Raw genomic sequence first — 24,122 nt, 5'->3', positions numbered from 1 at the left:
GTCCATTATACATAATTTATAATGAATAAGTCCATTAGTCATAACATAATCAATCTTCTATGCTTTGACATTTAAGTGATTTCTGAATTATTTCTCTATCATTATGCCATGATATGCATCATATAACATAGATCAGTGTGCACTTGTTCAATTAACTCATAAAGAAATATTTCTAAAAGTAGAAATGCTAGATTGAAAGACATCCAAACATTCAGGATTTTCAATACTCATTGCCAAATTTCCTCTCAGAAAGTTGATGGCAATCTACACTCCTCCAACCAATATATGGTGGTGTGGGCTCAATATTCTCATCTACAAAGAGGCAAACTTCAAATAACTGTTCTGATAAACAGTAGGAGATCACTGTTTATTCTCTTTGCATAATAAATTAATATTAAAAGACACAGTCGATCTTGGTGTAATATACAACAGTAATATAAAAACCAGAACTTTGAAGAGAAAAGGCACTGGGCTGGAAGCCTAGTTCTTTCCCTCACAAACTGTAAAAAATTTAGCAAGCTAATTTCTCTGAAACTATTTCTTCAACTTCATAATGTGATAATAACCCCTAAAATTAAATGTGACAATATACATAAAGCCCTCTGCACAGTGACTAACACATAGCATCAATGTCACTATTCCTAAAACAGCATTTGCTAACTTTTTTGAGACAGAGTCTCACTCTGTTGCCTGGGCTAGAGTGAGTGCCATGGCGTCATCCTAGCTCACAGCAACCTCAAACTCCTGGGCTCGAGCAATCCTCCTGCCTCAGCCTCCCAAGTAGCTGGGACTACAGGCATGTACCACCATGCCCGGCTAATTTTTTCTATATATATATATATTTTTTTTAATGTTTTTAGCTGTCCATATAATTTCTTTTCTATTTTTTAGTAGAGACAGGGTCTCGCTCTTGCTCAGGCTGGTCTCGAACTCCTGAGCTCAAACAATCCGCCCGCCTTGGCCTCCCAGAGCGCTAGGATTACAGGCGTGAGCCACTGCGCCCGGCCCATTTGCTAACTTTTTGGTCTCACTGCTTTACACTTAAAAATTAACAAGCCCCCCCACCAAAAAAGCTTTTGTTTATATGAGCTATATACATAAAAGTTTAGAAATAAAAACTGAGAAAATTTTAAATGTTTTTATTATTTCATTTTAAAACAATAAAATACATGTTAACATATTTGTGTGAAAAATAACTTTATTTTCCAAAAAAATTAAGAGAGGTATTGTTTATAGTTTTGTAAATCTCCTTAATGTCTGACTTAACAGAAGATAGATTCTTATCTGCTTCTGTATTCAATCTGCTGTGATATGTTGTTTTAGTTCATGCATATAAAGAAAATCAAGTCTCACACAGACCTAGTAGCTGAAAAAAGGGAGAGTATTTTAATCTTTTCACATAACTGTGGATATTCTCTGATATTACACCAAAACTCATATCAATAAACTTTTCATACTTTGTTACACTAAAATTTAATCATTTGTCTTGCACTTTGAACGCATCTTTACCCATGCACAGTTTCCTAACATTAGTCATTTGCCAACTGGAAAACATTGGTTCACTGAGTTATACTGACTTCCAAATGTTGGCGTATTATAAAGTATCTTTAAAAAAAATTACATTCTTCAATATCTCCTATTTTACCCAAAAAAAGTCTTTAAGCTTTGGGAAGCTATATACGGCTCAAGGTGACAGATACAATACAGATACAAGTTTTCTAAATTTCTAATTTTAAATTTTGCTTGAATTCTCCAGTTTTATCAGTGATAACAAATACTGTTAATTGGTTTCCTTGTTTTCGAGAAAGAATTCACCATATTCCCAAGTCTGAATAACCAGAGTTTGTTAGTTGTTACTTCAATGTTTCATGAAAATGTTTCATGAAAATCAGCTAGTTTAGCCTACAGACCAAAACAATCACATAAGTGCTTTTCCACAAGATAACTGTTATATTTCATGTGCAGAAGTGATTTGTGAATACTTTCCATTTTGTCATGTAGAATATTTTTTAAAATGTGTGATCCAGGGTCAAAATTTAATAAAATTAATAATTTGTATTGCTTCTTTAAGGATGTTCAAGTTCGATTGGCTTTTTTCTTAATTGCAAGTATGTGGCAATAGTAAAGAATACAGTGACAACTTGACCAGTTTGGCACAACTGCCTTGATTCCTGCTAAAGCAACAGCAGTTTTAACCACCATTGGCTTTACAACAAATAGTACAAATGTCAACATGGTGAAATGAGCAAATAACATATGTAGCACTACTATAAAATTAGTTCTGACCTTTCAGGCCACTGAAAGGTCTCGGGGTTTCCCTACCCACCGCAGATACCACTGACTTAAGTGCTTCCTATATATCAACCTTGTGGCTTCAGACTCTACTTAAAACTTAAATTACGTATTCACATTAGTATCTTACCTTTTTATAAAATTATGTTTTTTCTTTGAAATTTTGAAATCAGAAAAATTTCTTTCCCAATGATCTGGGTGCTGCCAAATTTTATATGTTATTCTTCTAGTCAAAATAATGCCTGAGTCCTAACACCTCAGAGAATTGTTCTTTTTTCAATACACTCATCATTCAACTCTCAGTTTTACAAATACAATGTCAGCCTTATTCAAATGACCCCATCAAAGTGGGTTTTATCCCTCTTTTTGATCCCCACAAAATGGAGAGATTCTCATCTTCCAGGCCCGACTTGGGGGCCAGCAGGGCTTTCCAGCAGTCTTAGCAGAGTGCTCTCTCCTCTCTGGTCTCTTGAAAGCAGTTATGGCTTAAAATAGTTTGGCTGAAACATTTCAGACACATTTATTAATAAGTATAAATAAATGTTCTCTGCACTTAGGGAAACATTTTACCTCAGAATCAAAAATCTCTCAAATTTCTAAAGGGAAAAATTGGGGGCTGGAGAGGAGACATTACTTTTCAAGGTCACACAAGTGAATTCTCCAAGGAACTGAGTAAAAAGATTTTAGCATTCCTCCTTTTCAGTCTCCAGTGTAATGCATTAAAAACAATTCCTTAACTGTAAAATGGAAGTCCCATAGAATTGTATTTACTGAAAAGGCAGGCCTGATTTCAGAAAATATGTAAACAAGAACCAATTCTTACATGTTCAATGAGTGCTCTCGACAGCACTAAAACAATCTCTCAGTGAAAATGGAAAGGTGACTAATTTGTGCAGTAAAAATACACAAAGGAAACACAGGATTCTTGACACAAGTCACGAACCTATAGAAAGATGTACACAAAACAACAGACACTGAAGGCAACAGTGTGCCTGTTCACTATGAATGAAGAGTGATTTGTGAATTTTAAAAGTAGGTTTCCTTCACCTGATCCAGCATTAGTGGGTCCTATTTCCCCCTGAGCTAAAGAAGGGACAAGAAGGATTATAGGCTTGAACAGGATGTCAACACAGATGAAAGAGCCTGTTTTATAATGCAACTTGTGACTTCATATCCAAGAGCACAGATTTCATCACCATTCCTTCGTGTTGCTTTAGTTTTAGGGTTTCATGTGAACCTAACGGTTAATATTCCTGCAGTACTGTGTTAGCTAGAATTTTCTGGTGGCAGAATTTAGTTTAATAGCTTCAGAAATTAATTTTGCCCTGTATTTTATAGAGTCGTTAAGTATAAGAAGGATTCACCGAAATATTGAGTTATACTTTCTTGTACTTTAGGGAAAAGTTTATCTATGGTGATCATGACTTAGAGTATTCAAAAAGTTCTTGCAAATGGCAAGAGCGGTCTATTGTCTCTTCTTTGGGATGCAGAGAAGAAAATAAGTTGAACCTTTGAAGGCATCTTCCTCCTTGCCTTTTCCACCATAGGATGTGGGATTCTCCTGAAGAGATTATCTTTCTCTTTTTTTTTAAACTTCTTCCAGACTAAACTGAAATTCGATGAAATGGTACCAAGAATTAAGACTAAGACATGCCCATTCAAAAGAGTAACTCTTTTTAGAATATGTCACGATCTGGGAAAAATACAGTTTTACAAATTTCTTAGATTGCAGAAAATATGTCTAGACCTTAAGAAAAAAATCAAATATCTAATATAGTAAATCAACTAGTGTTTTAACTAATTTACCCAATCTTGGCATTGGTAGCAGGAATATATACGTATAACATGCCTGAGTAAGAGATAAGAAAACAAAGCCCCCAAAAGCTCTCTATACAACCAGAGGAAATATAGCACATGTGTAGCTGTAGAAATCTTGAGTTGGCAAAGCAGGACAGGCAAACTTGCAAATTTATGTCAAAAATTCTGAAGCGGGGGGAAAAAATAAACTCCTAGAATATTTCTAGGCCTTATCTTCGCTGCACAGTTTTTTGGTCTTCAAAAAGTCAACTAGTAACCATGAACACACTTCTACCAAGACGCAGTGGCATCTGCCTAGGGGTAAAGATATATATGGTCATATTTCTTTTCTTCCAATCCCTTTCTCCTTGCTTTTTGTCACCCAGCCTCTGAGGACATTCTGACTCAATGGAGAGATGGCTTTGGGGCTCAATATGTACAAATTTTCTTGTTCTATTCTTTTGAGAAATGTTGACATAGAAAGAGAAGGCAACCAGGAAAGAAGCTGGGAAATGACCAGTATGTGTAACTAAACACAGTACAGATGGGCCTGGTGCTGGAAGAGGGGATGCAGGGGTGCCCCTGATCTGTCCCAGCACGTGAGCATGATTGGAAAACTCGGCCTTCTCAGTGCAAGAGAACAAAATTGGCCTTCACTCAAGCTTTCTCTCAGCTGTTGCTCTTCCTTACAACACTGTGAAAGGAATAGTTATTGCAGTTTGTTTTTGTCCTTCTAGACTAAAGAAACACATTAGTGGTTATCATGAAGACAGGCATACAAAGTCCCCAGGGTACCTACTGCTAAAAATGAGTTATGTACTCTGTGACCTAATCACATCCAACTAATAACAATGTGAAAATGGGTCTGTTCTTGTTTGAGGCTCCAGTGGGCAGGACCATAGAGAAGCTCTAATAAAATAAGAATTGCTGCAACATAGGGGGCCACACTAAAGCATTACACTGACACCTATTTTTTATTCTTTTGGCAACCTGATTATCGAGAGTAAAACACATAAAAAGCACTCTCCAGCTTTCCATGAATGTACTCTAATTTGATTTCTTGGTGAATAAAGGCCTTCAAAGGAATTCCCATTCTAATCAGCTAATGAGTTAATGGAGCTTTCTTTTATAACAAATGGTAGTTCAAAGTACCTGTAAGTGTGGCCATGATGCCTCAAGGGTAGGTTCATCTTCTTCTGGATCAAATTCGTTGCTGTCACTAGGAGGGAGAGTTCTGAATATATTGCAAGATACCTAAAAATAAACAAGCAGCAGAGTTAGCTGGAAGCATCTTCTGGATAGCTTTACACAGATCCTAGGGAGCCAGCCAAAGGGAACCCAGGTAACTGCATGAGGAGCACCACCAAGTGGAATAAGGACCTCATTGTATAGGCTTTGAGACCAGGATCACCTCTAGGCAACGCTGGAAAGTAGCAAAGCAGCACTTCCTACCCTCTTGAACACTATTTCTTGTTCTTATTTGGCCCTTCCCACCCTAAGTCCCCATGATTTAATACCTTCCATCAAAGCCTGCTCTTGGTTACTTACCAGCCAAGCATGCTTCTAATCAACCAATTTACACTAAGATATAAATAACTGCTAATGGGCTTCATGTCCTTCCCTGCTCGGGCTTATTCACAATTCTGCAGACTTATAGTTGAACTAATAGTGAAATTTCAGACATTCACAAAAATGAATCAGAAAAGACATATCAGAACCTTTCTAATACCTTAAAAATACTTCTTATCTGTCCTCAACAATTTGGTTTACAAAATAGCAACGAGGTCCAGGGTAAGATATATTTGTGATATAAACCTCTATAAACTAGGCATTCCTTTACTAGGCAATATCCAAATTAAATGCTGGTTGTTCAAAGAATGACCATGAATTGATAACTGTAGAAACTAGGTGATGAAGAGATGAGGATTCTTCACATTATCTACCATTTCTGTATATATGACAAGACTTCTATAGTAAAATGCTTATTTTTAAAATGCTGTTGGTACTATTCTCAGGATTCCTTTTCAATTTGTTTCCTGCCCTACTTACTAACCTATCTTCTCCTAATGACCCAAACATATCCTCAGGTCTAAAAAATAAAACAGGGAGGAGTAGGAGGGGAATATGTAGAGAGGATAAGAAGGGAAAATGAAGGAGATACTGCACTATAAGCCTTTGCTGGACTTTCTATGTAATATAGAAAATACTGAGCTATAATATGCTCCTCTAAAAGAGGAAAGAAAGGCTTTGGGGGCTCCATATCATCTAAATGTGTTTATTCATTCAACATATATTTATTAAGTGTCTATTCTATGTACATACTGTTCAAAACACTGAGAAAACAATAATGAACAAAGCAAATAAAAATCCATGCCCTCATGGAGCTTATATTCTAGTTAAAGCCACAATTATTTCCATTTCCCTAGCTATGGAAAGTGAGCTCAGATGTGTAAGCTATGGAAAGGAGATTCAATTTTAAGTGCAATGGGAAGCCATTAGTGGTTCTTAAACAGGGAAGTCACATGATCTGATTTTTGCTTTAAAAAAAATCACTTTAGCAGCTATATACAGAATAGACAGGAAGGGGACAAGTTAAAAGGCTGTGACTGTGGCAAGGGATGACGTTGGCTTGGACTAGGATGGTGGTAGAGAAGATAGACAGGAATAATCAATTCAAAATATATTCTGGAGGTAGTGATTGCTGCTGGCTTGGATGTATGGCGTGAAGGAAAGGAAAGGAAAGAATCAAGGACAAGTCATAGATTTAAGACCACTTACTGAATATGGAGATTACAGAGAAAGGGAAAAGGTTTCTTTGCTTGTTTGTTTTGGTGGAGAGATCCAGTGATCTAGTTAGAGATGTGTTAAAGGAGCAGTGTCTAGGAAGTAATTAGACAGATAAATCTGGACCTCTGAGCTACACAGGTCACATGTGGAAACATACAAGGACTCATCAGCATATAGATAATACTTAAAGCCATGGGACTAACAGATCACCTTGGAAAGAAGTAAATATTAATAGAAAGAATGGAAAAGGTCCTTGGGCACCCAACAGTTAGAAATTAGGTAGAAGAAAAAAAGCCAAGAAGAGCAAATGAAAAGGAGCAGGGAGTAGAAGAAAAGAACTAGAATTTATCTCAGGAGTTAAGAAAAGAAGGAAGACTGTTTTAAGAAGGAAGAAGGGGTAAAGAGCAACAAATGCTGCTCAGAGGTTGATGAAGATGAGCACAGAACAGTGTCTATTGGAATGGGCAGCCTTATGAATTGTATACTATTAGTGTTCCCAATTTGCCATTGAGGAAACAGAAGCACAGGTGTTGTTAAGTTCCAAAGTCACAGTTAGTAACCAGCGGAGTTAACAACTGGAACCCCGGCTGTCAGGATCTCCATAGTGTTCTAGAAGAGTAGGCAGACCAACTCTTTTGGTCTTTAGCTTAGATGACAGAAAAAAATGGTATTAGAATATGTTTTTGTTATGGCTAATGACAGCATGCACAATTCCACCGTCCTTTCCAAAGATTATTAGAAATTATATTGATGAAGAAACTAGTTACTTTTCAGATAACCATCAACCTATGACTTCTCCTCAACCAGCCAGCCATACTGCAATTCACAAGGGCAAACGTCCTTTAATTATGCAACTCTGAATCTTCATTAAACTATACATGTCAAAAATTAATTGAATTTTCATCCCAACTAAGTTATTTATATTTACTATATTCTCTAATAAGCGTTCTTCCTCTCCGAAGACAAAAAAGTAAACCATGAAAGGGGGGAAAAAAGGTTTCTCTATAGTAAAAAATCTGGGTAAAGAGACAGAAACTTCTGCTCCTCTGTATTTTTAGACATATAAATTCTCTTACAGTGCCCACCACATGCTGCAGCAACTACCTGTTCACATATGTGTTTGTCTCTCCCCACTAATCAAGAACCAATCAAGAACAGGCAAGACATTTGTTTTCCTAGCACATACTAAGCATTCAATAAATATTCATAAAATAAAAGTTTGGATACATTAATAAAGCTGCGTACTATGGTTTTGCTTTAACCAAAATTCAATTTAAAGTTTTCTAGGTGATTTAAATAAATCTAGGTTACTTATAAGGATGTTTAGCTCTGCATAGTGTTCTCATCCTCTGATTTGGTCAAAGTTTCATCTCTCAGTTACCACATCAAAAGAAGGCCAAGTTGGGTAAATAATCCAAACAGCAGGTCGTTATAAAAGTATCCACATCTCATTTAGCTACACACTGCTATTTCTTCAAATTTACCTTCCTGACATGCTTCATTTCATTTACTTCTAAACACTCACCAGATGAGTAATGAGGAAGCACATGTCTATTGGGTTAGACAATTCAGAGCTGACTTGACTGGTTAAGTAGTTCTCCCACACATTGGGAAAGAATGGCAAAGCATATCAAGCGTCATGGCCAAGCCTTTGACCCAGCCTGACACATAGTAGGTGCTTAATAAAAATGTTATTAATGAAGGAGGCATTACTCCCAACCCTGAGAATCCACCCTAAGAAACTAATCCAAGACAAGACTGAAAAAGCAACTTAAAACTGTCATTCGTAACATTCTCCAAAAAGTGTAAAATTGGAAATAACTTTTATGTCCAGCAACAGAGAGGTACATCAACTCAGTGGAATATTGTGCAGCATTAAAGATTATGGCCATATGGAACCACAAAGAAAGTCTATAAATAAACATTTAGGTAGAAAGGTTATTGAATATTGTGTGATTATAACTATAAATAATGTAAATGGATATCTAAAAGGAAATTTAAAGATGTATTTGAAGCCAGAAGTATATGGATGGCAAACCAGGTTATTTCTTTTGGGACACGCCAAATAAGTTTTAAATCTTTAAAAACTGTAAGTTAGAGACATACAGTATGTGAGATATGTTTTTCATTTCAAGATGAAAATGGGCTCTTGAATTTGTTTATACAATACTATTATTGCTGTCAAGAAAGAGTTAAAAATCAGAGCCTCCCACAATACCTTAGAGCTTAGTTCATGAAAGAATGATTTAAGAATTGAATGAATAGACCAGTTTAACTGTACAGTTGAGGTCCAAAATCATGAATTTAAAATCAGGCCATCCATCAGTGGGCTTGTGGGGGTAGGTGGGGGATGTCTCTAAATCCCCAGACTTATCTTCAACAGTTTGTGTGTGAGTCCAATTTGAGAAAAGGGCCAGTTACCTTCATCAGATTTTCAAAACACTTCCAAGATCTAAAAATGGTTAAAAACCATTGCCCTAGATAGTAAATTTGCTTCCATTAAATCTTCCTTTATCACTGGCAGTCACTTTTAATTTATCGTCTAGGGTTAAATGGATTATTAAATAGGTAATAGCCATTGCATGCTTATGCAAATGTATCATGACCACAAGTAACCACCACCATCATTCCTTACAACATAGCAGCTTTGAGAAGAGTCTATGTGGCTAGATTAAAATGCATTCAAGTATTTTCAAAGTCATAGACTGCCTCTATTATATATTAAAATATATAAGGCTTTAGCCCTAAGCCTTCAATTTTATTCAATCCGAAATGGATTATCAAAAATGAGCAAAAGGAAATTTTAAAGTGTATTAGAAAGATTTATTTTTCAACTATTTTATTTTAAATACACCAGTGTCAGTGCAAAGGAAAAAAAAGTTTAAAAAATAAATGTCTTTGAGATAGTCTAATTCATTTTCATTCCAAAGATATTATAATAAACACTGAATGTTGGGATCAAACAAAAGGCTTGAAGGCCTGACCTCCAAAAAACGGCAATAAGGACAAAGCAAAGCTGAGGGGATGGGAGGAAAGGTACCAAAACCTGGATAACACCTCTTCAAAGATAGAAAACCTAGGATTAGGGCCTCCACTGAATAGCTTATAAATGAGATCGTGTTAAAGACTATCTCACCCAGCCCCTTCATCTTACAAATAAGGAAACTGAGGTACAAAGAGTTTCCTAGTTTTTCAAGGTAAGAAATTGCTGTGACATGCACAGAGGGTTCTCAGGGTTCCTTCTCTCTGATGTACCACCTCCACTCCCACCCCTGAAGACCATGGATGGACTTGACTTATTTCTCTCTTTTCCCTCTGATTTCCCCCATTCCCATTTCTTTTTATCATTTTTATTACTCTCTCATTTTCTCACCTCTCCCTTCCCATCATTTCCTTCCTAGGTTTCTGGCCTGCCTGTGCCACTCAACAACACCCACAAGCACTGTTTACCTACCTTGAGGGCATTTGGATCTAAATAAAATGATGACCCTGCTCAGCATTAACAAGGCACTATAACGATCTCTTCATCCCCGCTGCTGGCTTGGACCCCCAGGATCTTGATTATTGCAATGCCTCCTCTCTGGTGTTCTCTTCTTCACATCCCTTCCTTCTTGTCTCCCCCAATTAGATTTTGAGGCCCTCAAAAACTACTTACTCATCTCTGAATGCCTGGCATCTAATATAAAATAAATGGAAATGGCTGGGCGCAGTGGCTCATGCCTGTAATCCTAGCACTCTGGGGGGCCAAGGGAAGCGAGATCTCTTGAGCTCAGGAGTTCAAGACCAGTCTAAACAAGAGCAAGACCCTGTCTCTACAAAAAATAGAAAAATTAGCTGGGCATGGTGGCACACCAATCTATAGTTCCCAGGTACTGGGGAGACTGAGGCAGGAGGATCATTTGAGCCCAGGAGTTTTAGGTTGTAGTGAGCTATGATGATGCCACTGCACTTCTGTCTCTAAAAAAATTTTTTTAAATTTTAAGAAATGGAAATAACTAGAGTGGCCAAATAAAAGACAGGACACCAGTTAACTGTGAATTGCAGATTAATGGCAAATAATTTTTTTAGTATAGGTCTGTTCCATGCAGTATTTGGGACAATCTTACACTAAAAAAGTTAAAATTTATTGTCTATTTAAAATTCAAATTTAACCAGGTGTCTTGTATTTTTATTTGCTAACCTGAGGACCCCAAAAGAATACAAATATTAATTAAGAACCTCTACTAAAGAGGCAAGGTCTAGAACCTAATGGCTGCTTACTTTGAGGGCCTGGCTGCTCTATCAGTTTTCAGTACTTTAATTAACTGCTGACTAAGGTTAACTATGGTGCAGAAAAATAAATGTCAAATTCTTGGCCAAATGTGAAAGAAGAGACTACAAAGTTCCCAAGTTCATGGCCGAACGAGCAAGAGGAAGAAGTGTTTAGACATATTTTTATCAGTTTTTGATTAAACAAGTTATTATTTTCTGAGTTGCAATAGCAAAATATGACTGTTGTATTTTTAAACAGTTATTTAAATTATTAAAGAAAATATAATTCACCCCAACCCCTTTATCTCCATAGAAACTACTTATTTTATACCATGATTCTAGTGGACATTTTGTTGTTGTTGTTGTTAAGGAAAATGGTCAATACATTATAAAAAAAAAACATGCCAAGAGTAATACTGAAAAAAATAGAAGGACAATACAATGAGAATTACTTTTTTAAAAAATTAATGAATACTTTGAATTTCCTTCAGTTATGTATTTGTTAATATTTAAAGGCACTCTGGTAAATGATGCATGTAATGTGAGTGGGGGACCACTTGTACCACAGTATAACACATCAATTTAATTCATCTTTTCTATGCTTTAGAATATACTTTCTATTAATAGATGGTTGAGTATCGTCTCTCTTGGATAAAAGTAGATGAACTAGTTCACCTCAAGAATGTTTTTTTCCCCTTTTGTCTGTGATGCTATACTTTCAATACAATTATGCGATACTGCAAGCATATGAACTATAAATACAAAAATAATGGCATCAGAGCTACAAAACGAATTTTCTTGAGATTACATCTTACAAAAGAACTCTATGATGTTTTAAAAAGTGCATTCAAGCAAATTAAAAAGTGCCATTATTTCTCTAGCACTATTCACATTAAGACCGCATACAAGTAACAATTTCAACGATATCCCTGAGTTTTTCTCATCCAGTCTATTCATTCATTCAATAATCCATCATGTTTTGAAAAGAAACCAAAATAATTTAATGAAGCATTTACAACCACAAGGAGGACCAGTAAATGCAACGTTGACCCTAGTTTATCATGTATTATTTTCACAATATGCTACTATGAAAGATGAATTTAAGTAGATATGGTAAAAGTGGATCTTAAAAGAAAATAGGCAAATCATCAACATTAACCATGAATGCCATTTTTTAAAAACAATTACATCTGAAACAAAAAATAGAATGTAAGCAAGCCTTATTTTAAATCTCTAAATCAGACATTTGGACACATAACAGTATTTCCAAACACACTAGAATGTGTATTAAATATTCAACTCTAGGATTAAGAACTAAAATTCTAACAAAATTTGCTGACATAAAAATAATGAATAATAAAAACATGCATATGTCAAGTTACTTACAGTAACACCAAATTTAAGAATTGCTAATGGTCCCAAAGATAACCTTACAAACCTGACCCTCAGCCTCTTTAAATTAAATAAAGATAAATAATCAATGATAAATTGTTACAGTAAGTGTTATAGTGAGTGGTCTCGAGGACAAACCGAGTGGCACACTGAGAGTCGGAGAATTAAGGTTTATTTTCGGTGGGCTTAGAGGGGTCTCGTCATTAAATTTTGAGTCCCGTCTACCCAATTTTTCCCACTTTTATTAAGTTGGGGTGATCTAAGGGGTGGGGTCTCGGGTGACTAATGTCCGCCAAGTAATAGGTTAGTTGATGTGTCAGGTAATAGGTTAGTATTATGTTGATCTACCAGGTAATAGGGTAGTTGCTGCACCAGGTAATAGGTTTAGTGTTATGTTGATGTGTCAGGTAATAGGTTTAGTGTTATGTTGATGTGCCGGGTAATAGATTAGTTGATGAGCCAGGTGTTAGGTTAGTATTATGTTGATGTGGGTCTTCCGTGAGGGGTGGGGGTCTCAGGTGGCTGCTGTGTTAAGTAATAGATGGGGATTTTCCTTATCATTCCCCCCTTTGATGTCTTTATATGTCTATTATAGGGCATCATTTCCCAGTGGGTGATAGTCTCGTAAGGCCATGATGTGAGTTGTTGTTTTCTGGGTTATAGTTGTTTTTACAAATTTTATAACCGTGTTGAGTATGTAGGGGTCTGCAGTGACAAGGAGAAGAATAGTTATTAGTTCAATCAGTAATTTGTTTCTAAAGTCAAACTATGTCTCTTAATTACCACAATAAATCTACTATAGTTTCCACTTCAGACTAGGTATAAAGTGTCTTTTTAAACCTTGCCATCTATGTGAATGAACACAGCTATTTAAAAGTTATCTGAACTTGTGAAACCATTAAAATCCTTCTAGCAAAAAAGGCATATCCTCAGCACCTAATTCTAAAGAACAGATATTTGAATTTAAAGCAGCTTGACAATTTCCTAGATTATGGGCCATCCACTGCAGTTCTAGCTACATTCTCTAACATATTAAATATGTAACTGTCATTGCTATGTAATATTATCAATATACTTATAATGTTCAGACAAAAATTTTCCGAAGTTATTATTCCAAACATGATTCCTTCCAGCCAAAACAATAACCACAATGTCTTTGTTTAGCACAAGTGCAGCAGCACAATGAAGACTATCGGAATTACTGTTAATATGTAGGTGTGATCAAGCCGCTCTAGCAAGGTTGTCCACATTTTGATCATAAAACCTTCTTTGTGTACAAAGCTGTACACCTTTGAGAAAACATTCACTGAACAAAAAACAGTGTATTGTTTATGTGTGACTAAGAAACATGCACTTGTGACAGTTGGGAGGTTTGTTTTACAACATCCGGCACTGTAGAAGAGGATTTAGAAGATTTCTAAAGTGAGTGATTACAACCAATTATTGTTACACATTCACTGTCATACTTTAAATCTGTATTGGCAAGGCTTTCTAGGACATAGCAACTGTTCCATTAAACCTGATTTCTGAAATGAGGCAGAAGGAACATCTTAAAATGATAAAAAGCTTAACAGGCAGTTGAAGAAAGGGAATAACAAAAAAAAAAAAGTTTAAAAACTTACACTGCCCAATTAGAATTTTTAAATATATAGCCAATATTCAAAAGATAAATATTAAAGTAATAGAAATCTTGGGTATGTACTATTTTCCTAACTCACAAGGAAGACATCATTTTTACTTATATTTCCTTCATCATATATTTCTTTTTTACTCCACTGGGAACACACACCCGTACAGATTAACAAAGACAAAAAAAAAATGTTTTCATTGCTGCAACTGCTGTTGGTAGCAATAGAAGCATTTAGTTGATAATTGTTATGATGAATTGGCATAACTGGATTTAACATATACTGATTATTTCTGCAAATAATTTGGTCCCTTTAGACATTGAGTTTCTAGAAGAGCAAAGCACTGCCAACCATACAGAGGAAGGGAATCTGTCCAAGAAAGATCAAGAATATAGAATAATGAGACTTAAGAATTCTGTCACTTAAAAAAAAAAAAGAATTGAGAATCAATGGAATCTGAATACAGATCAAATGAAAATACAGGTAGCGTTTTGAGAAATACATCAGTATTTCATTGTAAGGGGACAAAAAGGAGGAGCCGAGTAAAGGAGAGAATTTTATCTTTTGTCCCACTCTCCTAGATCTGCAGCACATTCATCAGAAGACAGAGATACCCTAAAGACAGAAAAAGAGAAAAAGAAAAGAGACTGGCGGGGGGTAGGGGGGAAAAGAAAGATTTTTAAAAAAGAAATATTTGAGCTGGCCCCCTCCATGTACAGTGGTCATTATTGCCAAACTAATATAAGAAAGTTACTAAAGGAGAATTCATAATAGCTGCAAACTGGAAGCAACCTAAATGTTCATCAGATAATAAAAAAGGTAAATAAATATATGTATATAATGGGATATTAAATAGCATGAAAATGAATAAACTATAGCTCTTCAGAACAAGTTGGATACATCTCACACCTATAATATTGAGTAAAGGAAACCCGACTGTCCCTCCAAAAAAGTACATACACTGTTTGATTCCATTTATACAAAGGTCAAAATCAGGTAAAACTAATTAATGGTATTGTCAGGACAGTGCCAGGAGAGAGGACCCAAACCCAGAAAGTCTGTGTTCTTAACCGCAGGGCCACATTCAGTCTCTGTAGGAGAAACTGGCAGTGACTGACCAGTGGGCTCACCTATAGTGTGACTGGCTAGGCTAATTTCTTACCACCATCACCCTTTCACGCTCCCCACCCTAAACTCTCCTTTGTGTCTTTATGTCTTTTCTCTTGGGCTTATCCGATTCTCCAGAGAAGAATCACCTATCTCCTGATGAGAGGGCATAAGGTACCTGGGCGCTGAATGGGTTGAGGATCTCCCATTCAATGCAGTCTCCTACTTTCTGTAAGGTGCCCACTACTCTCAGCTGTGACTGATGTCCCCAAGTCCAGATTCCCACTTCAAAATATCAGCCTCGGCGGGGTGCGGTGGCTCGCGCCTGTAATCCTAGCACTGGGAGGCCGAGGTGGGAGGATTGCTCAAGCTCAGGAGTTCGAGACCAGCCTGAGCAAGAGTGAGACCCCATCTCTACTAAAAATAGAAAGAAATTATATGGACAGCTAAAAATATATATAGAAAAAAATTAGCCGGGCATGGTGGTGCATGCCTGTAGTCCCAGCTACTCGGGAGGCTGAGGCAGAAGGATCGCTTGAGCCCAGGGGTTTGAGGTTGCTGTGAGCTAGGCTGATGCCATGGCACTCTAGCCTGGGCAACAGAGTGACACTCTGTCTCAAAAAAAAAAAAAAAATATTAGCCTCTCCAGAGAGCTAACCTTCAGCCTTTTGCTGGGATTTGGGAGGAGCAGTTATATGGCTACCTGGTTTGGAGAGAGTGGAGTGGAATCAGGAGTTCTAGCTACTTCTTATAAAGAATTTAAAAGCAAATCTCCTGTTTTCACCCCCATGCACCCTTACTTTGAGAGCTCTATCTGAAGCTCCTTGGAGTTGTGCATGTGAGTTGGCTATTTTCAGACTCCCCTTGCTGCTGCTTCAGGTTCAGCTTTCTCTGATCGATCAAGCAGTGACCACTGTTCATTTGCTTTCTAGCTTCCAAAACGTTGCTTCTGAGATCTCTCCATTTTGCTTTGTTCTTGGGGGTTTTATTTATTTATTTTCAGTAATTTTGGTGAGATTTCAAGGAGTAAAGGAAGTAAATATATGCATGTGTTGAATCTATCATATATGTTTACTCAAAAGTTAGTGATTACTCCCTATTAATTATTACATTCTCCAGTAACTTCTGGTAATTCAAGTAATTAATTTGCTTATGCAAATATGTCCATCTCTTTTTAGTGGGAAAAAGTCCAGTAGAACAGCAAGAAAACCAAATGGCAGTTGCTCTAATCTTAGCCAAGGTAAAATGAGAGCTCTCCACATCAGATTTCTTAGAATTAGCACTACATTAGTAGGTCTTAGTATGAGGCAAAATAGAAAAATAAAGCAAATTCAGGATCTGGGGATACTAAATATAGAATTCAAATGAATGCCCCAAAGTCATGATTTCATCCAATGAACAAGTACACAAATCTCTACGCCACGCCACCCTTCACCCCCAAAAAAGCAGCACTAGAACTCAAAGTAAAGCAAGGCTTGATCCTTGCTATGTTGCTCTTCTTTCAATAATCTCTCTATCACCTTGTCCACTCTAACCTCTGTGACCAGGCACAGGGACACCCTTAATTCCTTTATTTCCAGCTACATTACAGAGCAGCTTAGACATCTCCCTAGCATCTCAAATTTAGTCTGGTCAAAACCAATCTCATCCTAATTGGCCTCCACTTATCCCTGAAAGAGAATTCTCCTTCTACCTTCCCTATTCAATAGGTAATCTGCTACTAATTTGTCAAAGAGTCATTTTATTTATTAGTTCAAAATGTCTCTTTGGTGCTAATAGTACTATTATTTTTAATGGTGGAAATTTGGAAACTGTTTAAACATCCAAATTTCAAAAGCAGCTAAGTAAATGATGGCATATCCAAATAATGGACTACTAGGAACCATTATAATAATCATCTTAAAAGGCATTTAACTACATGAAAGCATGTTTACATCATAATGCTAAAGAAATTAAAAAAACAGAATCTAAAAGTTTATATATAGTAAGATTAGGAAAAAAATGTTTTAACAAGGAAAAATAGGAAAGGAGTACAAGGGAGTTTTCTGGGGTGACGGCAACGTTCTAGATCTCCTTTAGGGTGAAGGTTATACAATTGTTAAATTCATTGAATGCCCACTGCTTAAGACCCATTCTTCAAATCTGACTGCATGTTAAATATATCTAAATTTTTTAAAGAATTTTTAAGAGAAAAAAATTATATAAAAATACAGACTAGGAAGAAATCGGTGAAAATGTGAGTAATGACTGAATTTAAATAATGAAACCATGGGTAATTTTTTTTTCTTTTCTGTGAGAGCATGGGGAGGGGAGGAATATAGGGGCTGGGGAGTTCCCTTTAGAAATCCTTCTTCATTTCCTCTTCCTTTGCCTACCATCTGACAAGACTAAGACAACAGTCCTATGTCAAAGGCCATCCTGGGTTAAATCTCTCAGCCTAATCCTCCTTAACAGAGCACAGACTTTCTTTGTAGTGGCTGGAAAAAGAAAGTAAGAACATCATTTACATTTCACCTCCTGTTCAAAAATCCTTACAACTCATTGCTCACTATCTACAAGATTAAGTCTAACCTCCTCTACATAGCTTGCTATAACCTAAACCCTTCCTCTCCACCGTTATTACCCACAAATTCCGACCATGAACCCTCCACTCCCGTTAGGCTCCTATTTCAAGATTAAACTGCACAAAGTAAGAGGCGACTCTTTACCTGCTGAAATGGTGACAGTAATGTGAAATCAATTATCTTTTGAGTCTGTTATACCCACACAAAACGATCACAGGAAATGATATTTCACACAGAGACAACTATATTGCACTCTCTCCAAAATTGGAAATGTAGCAATGAATCCAAAAGTGAAGACTGTTGATATTAAATCTTAGAATCCAAAAATAGAGGTGTAAACACTGCAATAGTCACAGCGCTTACTGTGTATAAATCAGCGCAGGCCCTCGTACTGCTGGCGTTGGCAGTCAAGCACTCCTGCCCCACACAGGCCAGCCACGTGATACCAGGGCTCTGCTGCATTTCATTGTTTGTGAACTGTGGATCCCTAAGTCCCAGAAAGTTACAAAAACTGGCGAATTAAGTGATTTGTGTAAAAGCCAAAGTGCACAAGTCGATAAAACAATACCAACACATGGCTTTTTGAGAACACAAATTCTAAACATCTGCTTTGAACACTTTATGGTTCAAAAATCAGCTAAAACTGAAAGAAAAATTAAGCCTCTTGAATTGTGATTATTTTTTTAAAAGCACAAACAAAACACTTGAGGCTCCTGATGTATGTTTCTGACCACTGATTATGTGTTCTTAATAGAAATCACTAAAAATAAACAGGAAACACCGCCAAAACTGTCACTGTCTCTTACTCTGTGGTCTTTGTGTATGTCTGTCTCTGTCTCTATGATCTTTATTAGCAAAACAAAGCCCTGAGCTAGCTGGTGAGTAATTAACACACACCTGACCTACATCTGACCATAGATTCTGTCCATAGTTTATTAATATCACTCCTCCTTACCCCAATACTAGTGCTTCCTAACAGACTGGATAAGATATGCCACTTCTGGGGAGGACTGAATGGATAGCCCTCCCTGGGTGACACATAGCTGGCCTCATCTTGCAATGGGACGGAGGGTGGGCACAGGTGTGTGAGTGTAAATTCCTCTTTAGGAAACCAAGAGAAGGCTCTAGGGGCAGGACCTAACCACCACTCCGTTAGCTTACATTTTAAATGTGCACTTAATCATTGCCTTCTGATTATTTTGCCCCTAAAATAACTACTCTTACTTTCCAGAATAGGATATAACAGATTTCCCAGTCTGTTATTAAAGGTGGCACAAAAACAAACCTCAGCTTCCCAACGCTTTCTCTACTGCCTAAGCTTAACAAATTTTTCTAACTTTCCTAAGAGAAAAAGCCAAAAGTCCCTAAAAAGGAAGAGGCTTGCCTCATCCCAGACAGCGTTTTACCCTATTCTCTGAAAGGCCTTAACTTCTGCAGATACAGCCATTCCACAGTATGGCAAAGCAGCCCATTAACTACCCAACACTATCTGCCCAGCCCCCACTCCCTATTTGCTACTTACATTTCTGAAAGGTCGGAAACACTGTATTCTCCAGTAGAGCTTGCTTATCCTGTCAAAAAATATACTTGCTCTCCATCTTAGCTAACAATTACAACTGGTCCTATTTCTACTCAGAAACATCCTTTCTTGTACATGTTACCCCTCACCCTCCTTGGCATGCTCCTCCCTGCCAGAACCCTTCTAGTTTCCCTCCTCCACTGCTGGGCCACCCCCTACATGCATTAAAATTGCATTTTTACTCTAAAAGTCCCTTATCTTCTCCCTCACTTTTCAGAGGCAACTTGCTTCTCAGAGGTCACTAGATAGCGTATCTCTTGTTGTTCTCATCTACAGATCAGCCAACTACCTCCTGGAAAAGACCTGCTCATTGTTTTTGTGCCAAATTCTTGCCTCAAGCATTACTGTCTCTGAGAATTCCACATCGAGGACACAGCTTTTCCTGCTAATAATGCACAACTGTGGTATAACCAGCTTTCTCCTTGGAGAATCAACCAATAAACCCCTCTCTCTCATTTCTGTGTCTCCTCAGTACAGAGAAAGCCAAATGGTACAAACTAATACCAAGTGCTAGGATTATCCAATGCCCACGTTGTACATGTCACAGGAAATATTTCCTACTTTTTTCATCTATGTTCTTGGTAGATTTTTCCAGAAGCACTGCTTATACCTCTAAACCAAATTTCCAGCTTCAAGGTTAAATTAAAAGATTGGAGAAAAGAGAAAGCAAAACTTGAATGCAGTACTGTAACTCTGCAGTCCCCAACCCCCAGGGCCACTACCTCAGCTTTGACACTCCCCATCATTCACATCACCACCTGAGCTCCGCCCCCACCTGCACCCTATCTCCCCCACCCAGCAACCGTCCCCTAGAAAAATTGTCTTCTGTGAAACTGGTTCCTGGTGCCTAAAAGGTTGGGAATGGCTGCTTTCTGCTGCCAGCTATTAGCGAGGAGGGAGAAGTATTCTCATTACAGTGAGATGATATTATTGGATATATCAGCACTAGACAAGTCACAGCTGTCAAACAATTCTAAGTATATTAAAAACTCTCAATAATCTTTAAAGCAGTTAAGCCAGAAGGACTACAGCTTGTAAATGAAGCAAATAGCAATGAGTAGTTCACTTGCTTCCTGAGTGAAAACCTCTCTTTAGCACATTTAAATTAAGACTAAACACTTTAGAATCCCTGTCAGATTCCTTAAGAGAGAATTTGTGCAGGAGAGAAATGGTAAATTATCAATATAATAGGGACATGAATATGCAAATCTATCAGGAAAAAATTTATTTAGATGAACTAAGGGCAGTATATATACAAACGTATATACAATTATAAAGACATGGACACGCAGATTTACAGGGAGTTCTCCCCCAAAAAAGATGAAAATAAAATTTCCCAGAGAGTAAGTTTAAAATTAATTGTCAGAAAAAAAGTATGGAAAGTCATCTTAAAGGACAAAAAAGCTTTCAAGTTAGCAAAACCTCATTGTAACTAGAAAAACGTATGAATCCATCTAAAGAAAAAGGTAAGTCTATCAGGGATGTTGGAGGTGGTACCATAAATATTAACTATAGCTACTTCATATATTTACCATTGTGCTAATAAGCATTTTTCACAGTTTAATTTTCCCAATAACCTTAAAAAGTTACAATGAAGTAACAAGCTTAGAGGATTGAGACTTGCCCAAGATCATAAAGCTAAGTAAGTGGCCAAACTGGGTCCCGGCCTGTCTGTCTATACCACTGACCCAGAAAAGACAACAAAAAGGAAAAGCAGGATGTACATACATAAGTGCTTCCAAGGATTAGGGGGTTCATCATGGAGATAGAGGAATGTTCAAATCATCTAACTAACTCCCCTGGCCTCAAATCCATTCTGACCAAGCAACTTAAGGATTCCTTGGCTGTCCATATAGCTCGCCTGCAGGGAGAGAAGGCACAGCTCAAATGTATACAGCTATCCACTGGGTAGTGCTTTTTACACTCTAAATTCATGCACTGGCACTTTGCATTTTGATGAGTCTTTTGTGAATTCAAGCAGTTCAACCACAAACAAGGCAGCAAAGCTGGGGTACCTCTACAATGCAAGCCAGCATCACTATATGCGGAGCACATCTGGGCAGAGGAGCCTGTTCTTTGGAACTTCTAATGGTGAGACAGGGATTGAAGGAGCATGGAGGAGCACATGAACTTAGGGGATAGGATCATTTCGGGGACCGTAGCTGGGAGGGAGCAGAAAAGGGAGTTGTGAACTATACAGCGCTCCCCCTGAGCCCCTCCTAGCCCCTCAATCACCACATAATCTTCCATACTGGGAGGGGAGTTGACAGGGTGGGAGAAAAGGTTGAGAAGCAAAGTTAACAATTCAAGAATAACACAAAGGCATTGTAAAGCTCTTATACAGGGCAGTGAGGTGGTGGGGGAAAAGGAGGGTAGGCAAAAAAAAGAACATTTTAACCCCAGAACACGCTGTGGTCTGACCTCATCAGAAGCAGCAAAAGATACAAAGAAGGGCTTAATCAAAGACCTTTTTAGTACTTAGAAGAGCTAGTCTAGGAAAAAACACAGTACAGAGACAAGAATACAATCTTTAGGATTTTTTTTTCCTCGTTCCTACTAGAAAGAATGACTCCAGGGGAACATTATGGCATAGCAGTTAAGAGTATGGGCTCTGGAGCCAGACTGCCTGGGTTCACATCTCAGTTACCCAGTTACCCAGGTCATGGCTTTGGGCAAGTTTCTTAACTTCCCTCTACTTGCTTTATATTATCTATAAAATGATATCTATAATGATACTACCTATCTCACAGGGTTGCTGTGGAGCTTGAATTAACTCATACATCACAGTTGCTGCAGATAACAGTGGAGTACAGGTGCTGGCGATCTTCTTCCATTCGTACATACCTCTGTGAAACTCCTCTAAGGATTAAGTATATGGCCACGATTCTAAACTGCACAACTATTATAAGAACATACTGAAACTAACACAAGATAAAACAGAAAATCTGAATAGTCACACATGTATTTGAGAAACTGAAATACTACCAAAAACCTTCCCACAGAGAAAACTCCAAAACCCAAATGGTTTCATTGGTAAAAATCACTTTAACAACTTCATTTTTCCTGTTCAGTTACTGCCATAAATGGGAGGACTCTGCTCCTTTCCAATCTCATATTTTCCAACTGAGCAGCATAGATGTTTACCGAAGACATGGTAAAATCTGCCTTAAACTATTCTGCAATTAGCTATACCTTTGAACATTTAAGCAAAAGCAAGTGATTTTTCTCCCACAAAAATACATACAACATACAAAATTTTGCAGTCAACATAAAGGGATTTAGTGAACCCATGAAATCAATCTAAGCTAAGATCTAAATAAAAATTATTAAATGAGCATTAACTGGAGTAGCAGAGAGTGACAGTTTAAGGTGGTAATTAAGAAAAGAACAAAGTACGGGCCAGTTTCTCTACCCTTTGAGAAATTACAAATGCTAACAATCTGTACCTAACCTTGAGCAGTGAATTTTTCCTGATTTCGTTCTAAAACTTTCTTTTGGTAATCTTCATTATCATATCCTTAAATTCTTTCCTGTATACCAAGGAATTCTTTAATTTCTAATCTAATTCTCAGGTCCTATCTTTTAGACTTACCCTATCCTCCAAATTTCCCAATAACGTCGGTTATTAAATGCCTTTCTCAAATATCACTTAGTTCTCCTTCCATTATTTGTATTTCTAATCTTATAAACTATCCACCTGCACCCAGTCACTCCCAATGGCTCTTTTGCTACTAACTCACACCTACAATTCTTATCTCCTTTGGATCTAAAGAGTCACCTCCAAGGCAAATTCTGGCCAAGATGCAGTCAATAGTCCCTCCTAGTCCATGGTTTTGTTTCCCACGGTTTTAGTTACCCATGGTGTAAGAACAATAAGATAATTTGAGAGAGAGAGAGACATCACATTCACATAACTTTTATTACAGTATTTTGTTATAGGTGTTCTATTATTAGTTGTTATTCTCTCATTGTGCCTGATTTATAAATTAAATTTTATCATAGGTATGTATGTATAGGAAAAAAACTTAGTAGGGTTCAGTACTATCTGCTCAGGTATCCATTGTGGTCTGAAAACAAACAAACAAACAACAAAAAAAAAAACTCACTCTCCTTCAGCTAATAAAGCATGTAGTAAAGTTAACAAAGTACTCCTGAGAGTATGTGTAGGCAGACTCTGAGATCTTTAATTGCGACTTTATAATTTTCTACAAAAAGCATATTATTTTATTAAGAGACTAACCAGAGCTGTGATTTCCAGTTAAATCAAAGAATGTATGAAAGATAAAGCACTTGGATAACCAAGTGACAGGATATAATTTGAAAGTGGGAAAAAACAAAGCTAACAGTGACCAAGAAACAATAAAGGACTCAAGAAAAGATCTCAACAGAAAAGAAGGAAAACCCAGTGGACATATTTTAGCTTAAAACTACGTTAGCTTTGGAAAATCACATATTCTATGACTTGAGGGATACAGAGATTTAATCAGAGATTGGGAGTGGGGCAGACTCTGAAACCAGGAAAAGCCAAGTCAGAAAGATGAAATACAAAAATAATAATAGCAAATGACCAGTGTGACATGGTTGTATACCTGTTGTAGGAGAAAAGGGATAGGATTTTACTCCAGTGAGAACAGTATACCCAGTATGTGAGCAATCATTATCTATAGTCATTATCTCAACTTCCTCATCCTTTATCCACTCCTCAACCCACTAGCTGCCACCTGT

General features: G+C 37.2%; 1 protein-coding gene across 3 annotated transcripts in view; it reads right to left on the bottom strand.

Moving 5' to 3' along the window:
- Positions 1–24,122, bottom strand: part of PPP2R5E (protein phosphatase 2 regulatory subunit B'epsilon) — a 138,247-nt gene that overhangs the window by 33,193 nt on the left and 80,932 nt on the right. For all 3 annotated transcript variants that reach the window (XM_045565957.1, XM_045565963.1, XM_045565952.1), the window contains exon 4: positions 5,242–5,343. In XM_045565957.1, coding sequence (XP_045421913.1) covers positions 5,242–5,343 — 102 coding nt within the window. The remainder of the gene's footprint in view (positions 1–5,241; positions 5,344–24,122) is intronic.

The sequence above is a fragment of the Lemur catta genome, chromosome 1, assembly GCF_020740605.2.
Source record: "Lemur catta isolate mLemCat1 chromosome 1, mLemCat1.pri, whole genome shotgun sequence".
NCBI classification, from domain to species: Eukaryota; Metazoa; Chordata; class Mammalia; order Primates; family Lemuridae; genus Lemur; species Lemur catta.
This window is presented reverse-complemented; position numbering and strand designations above follow the sequence as displayed.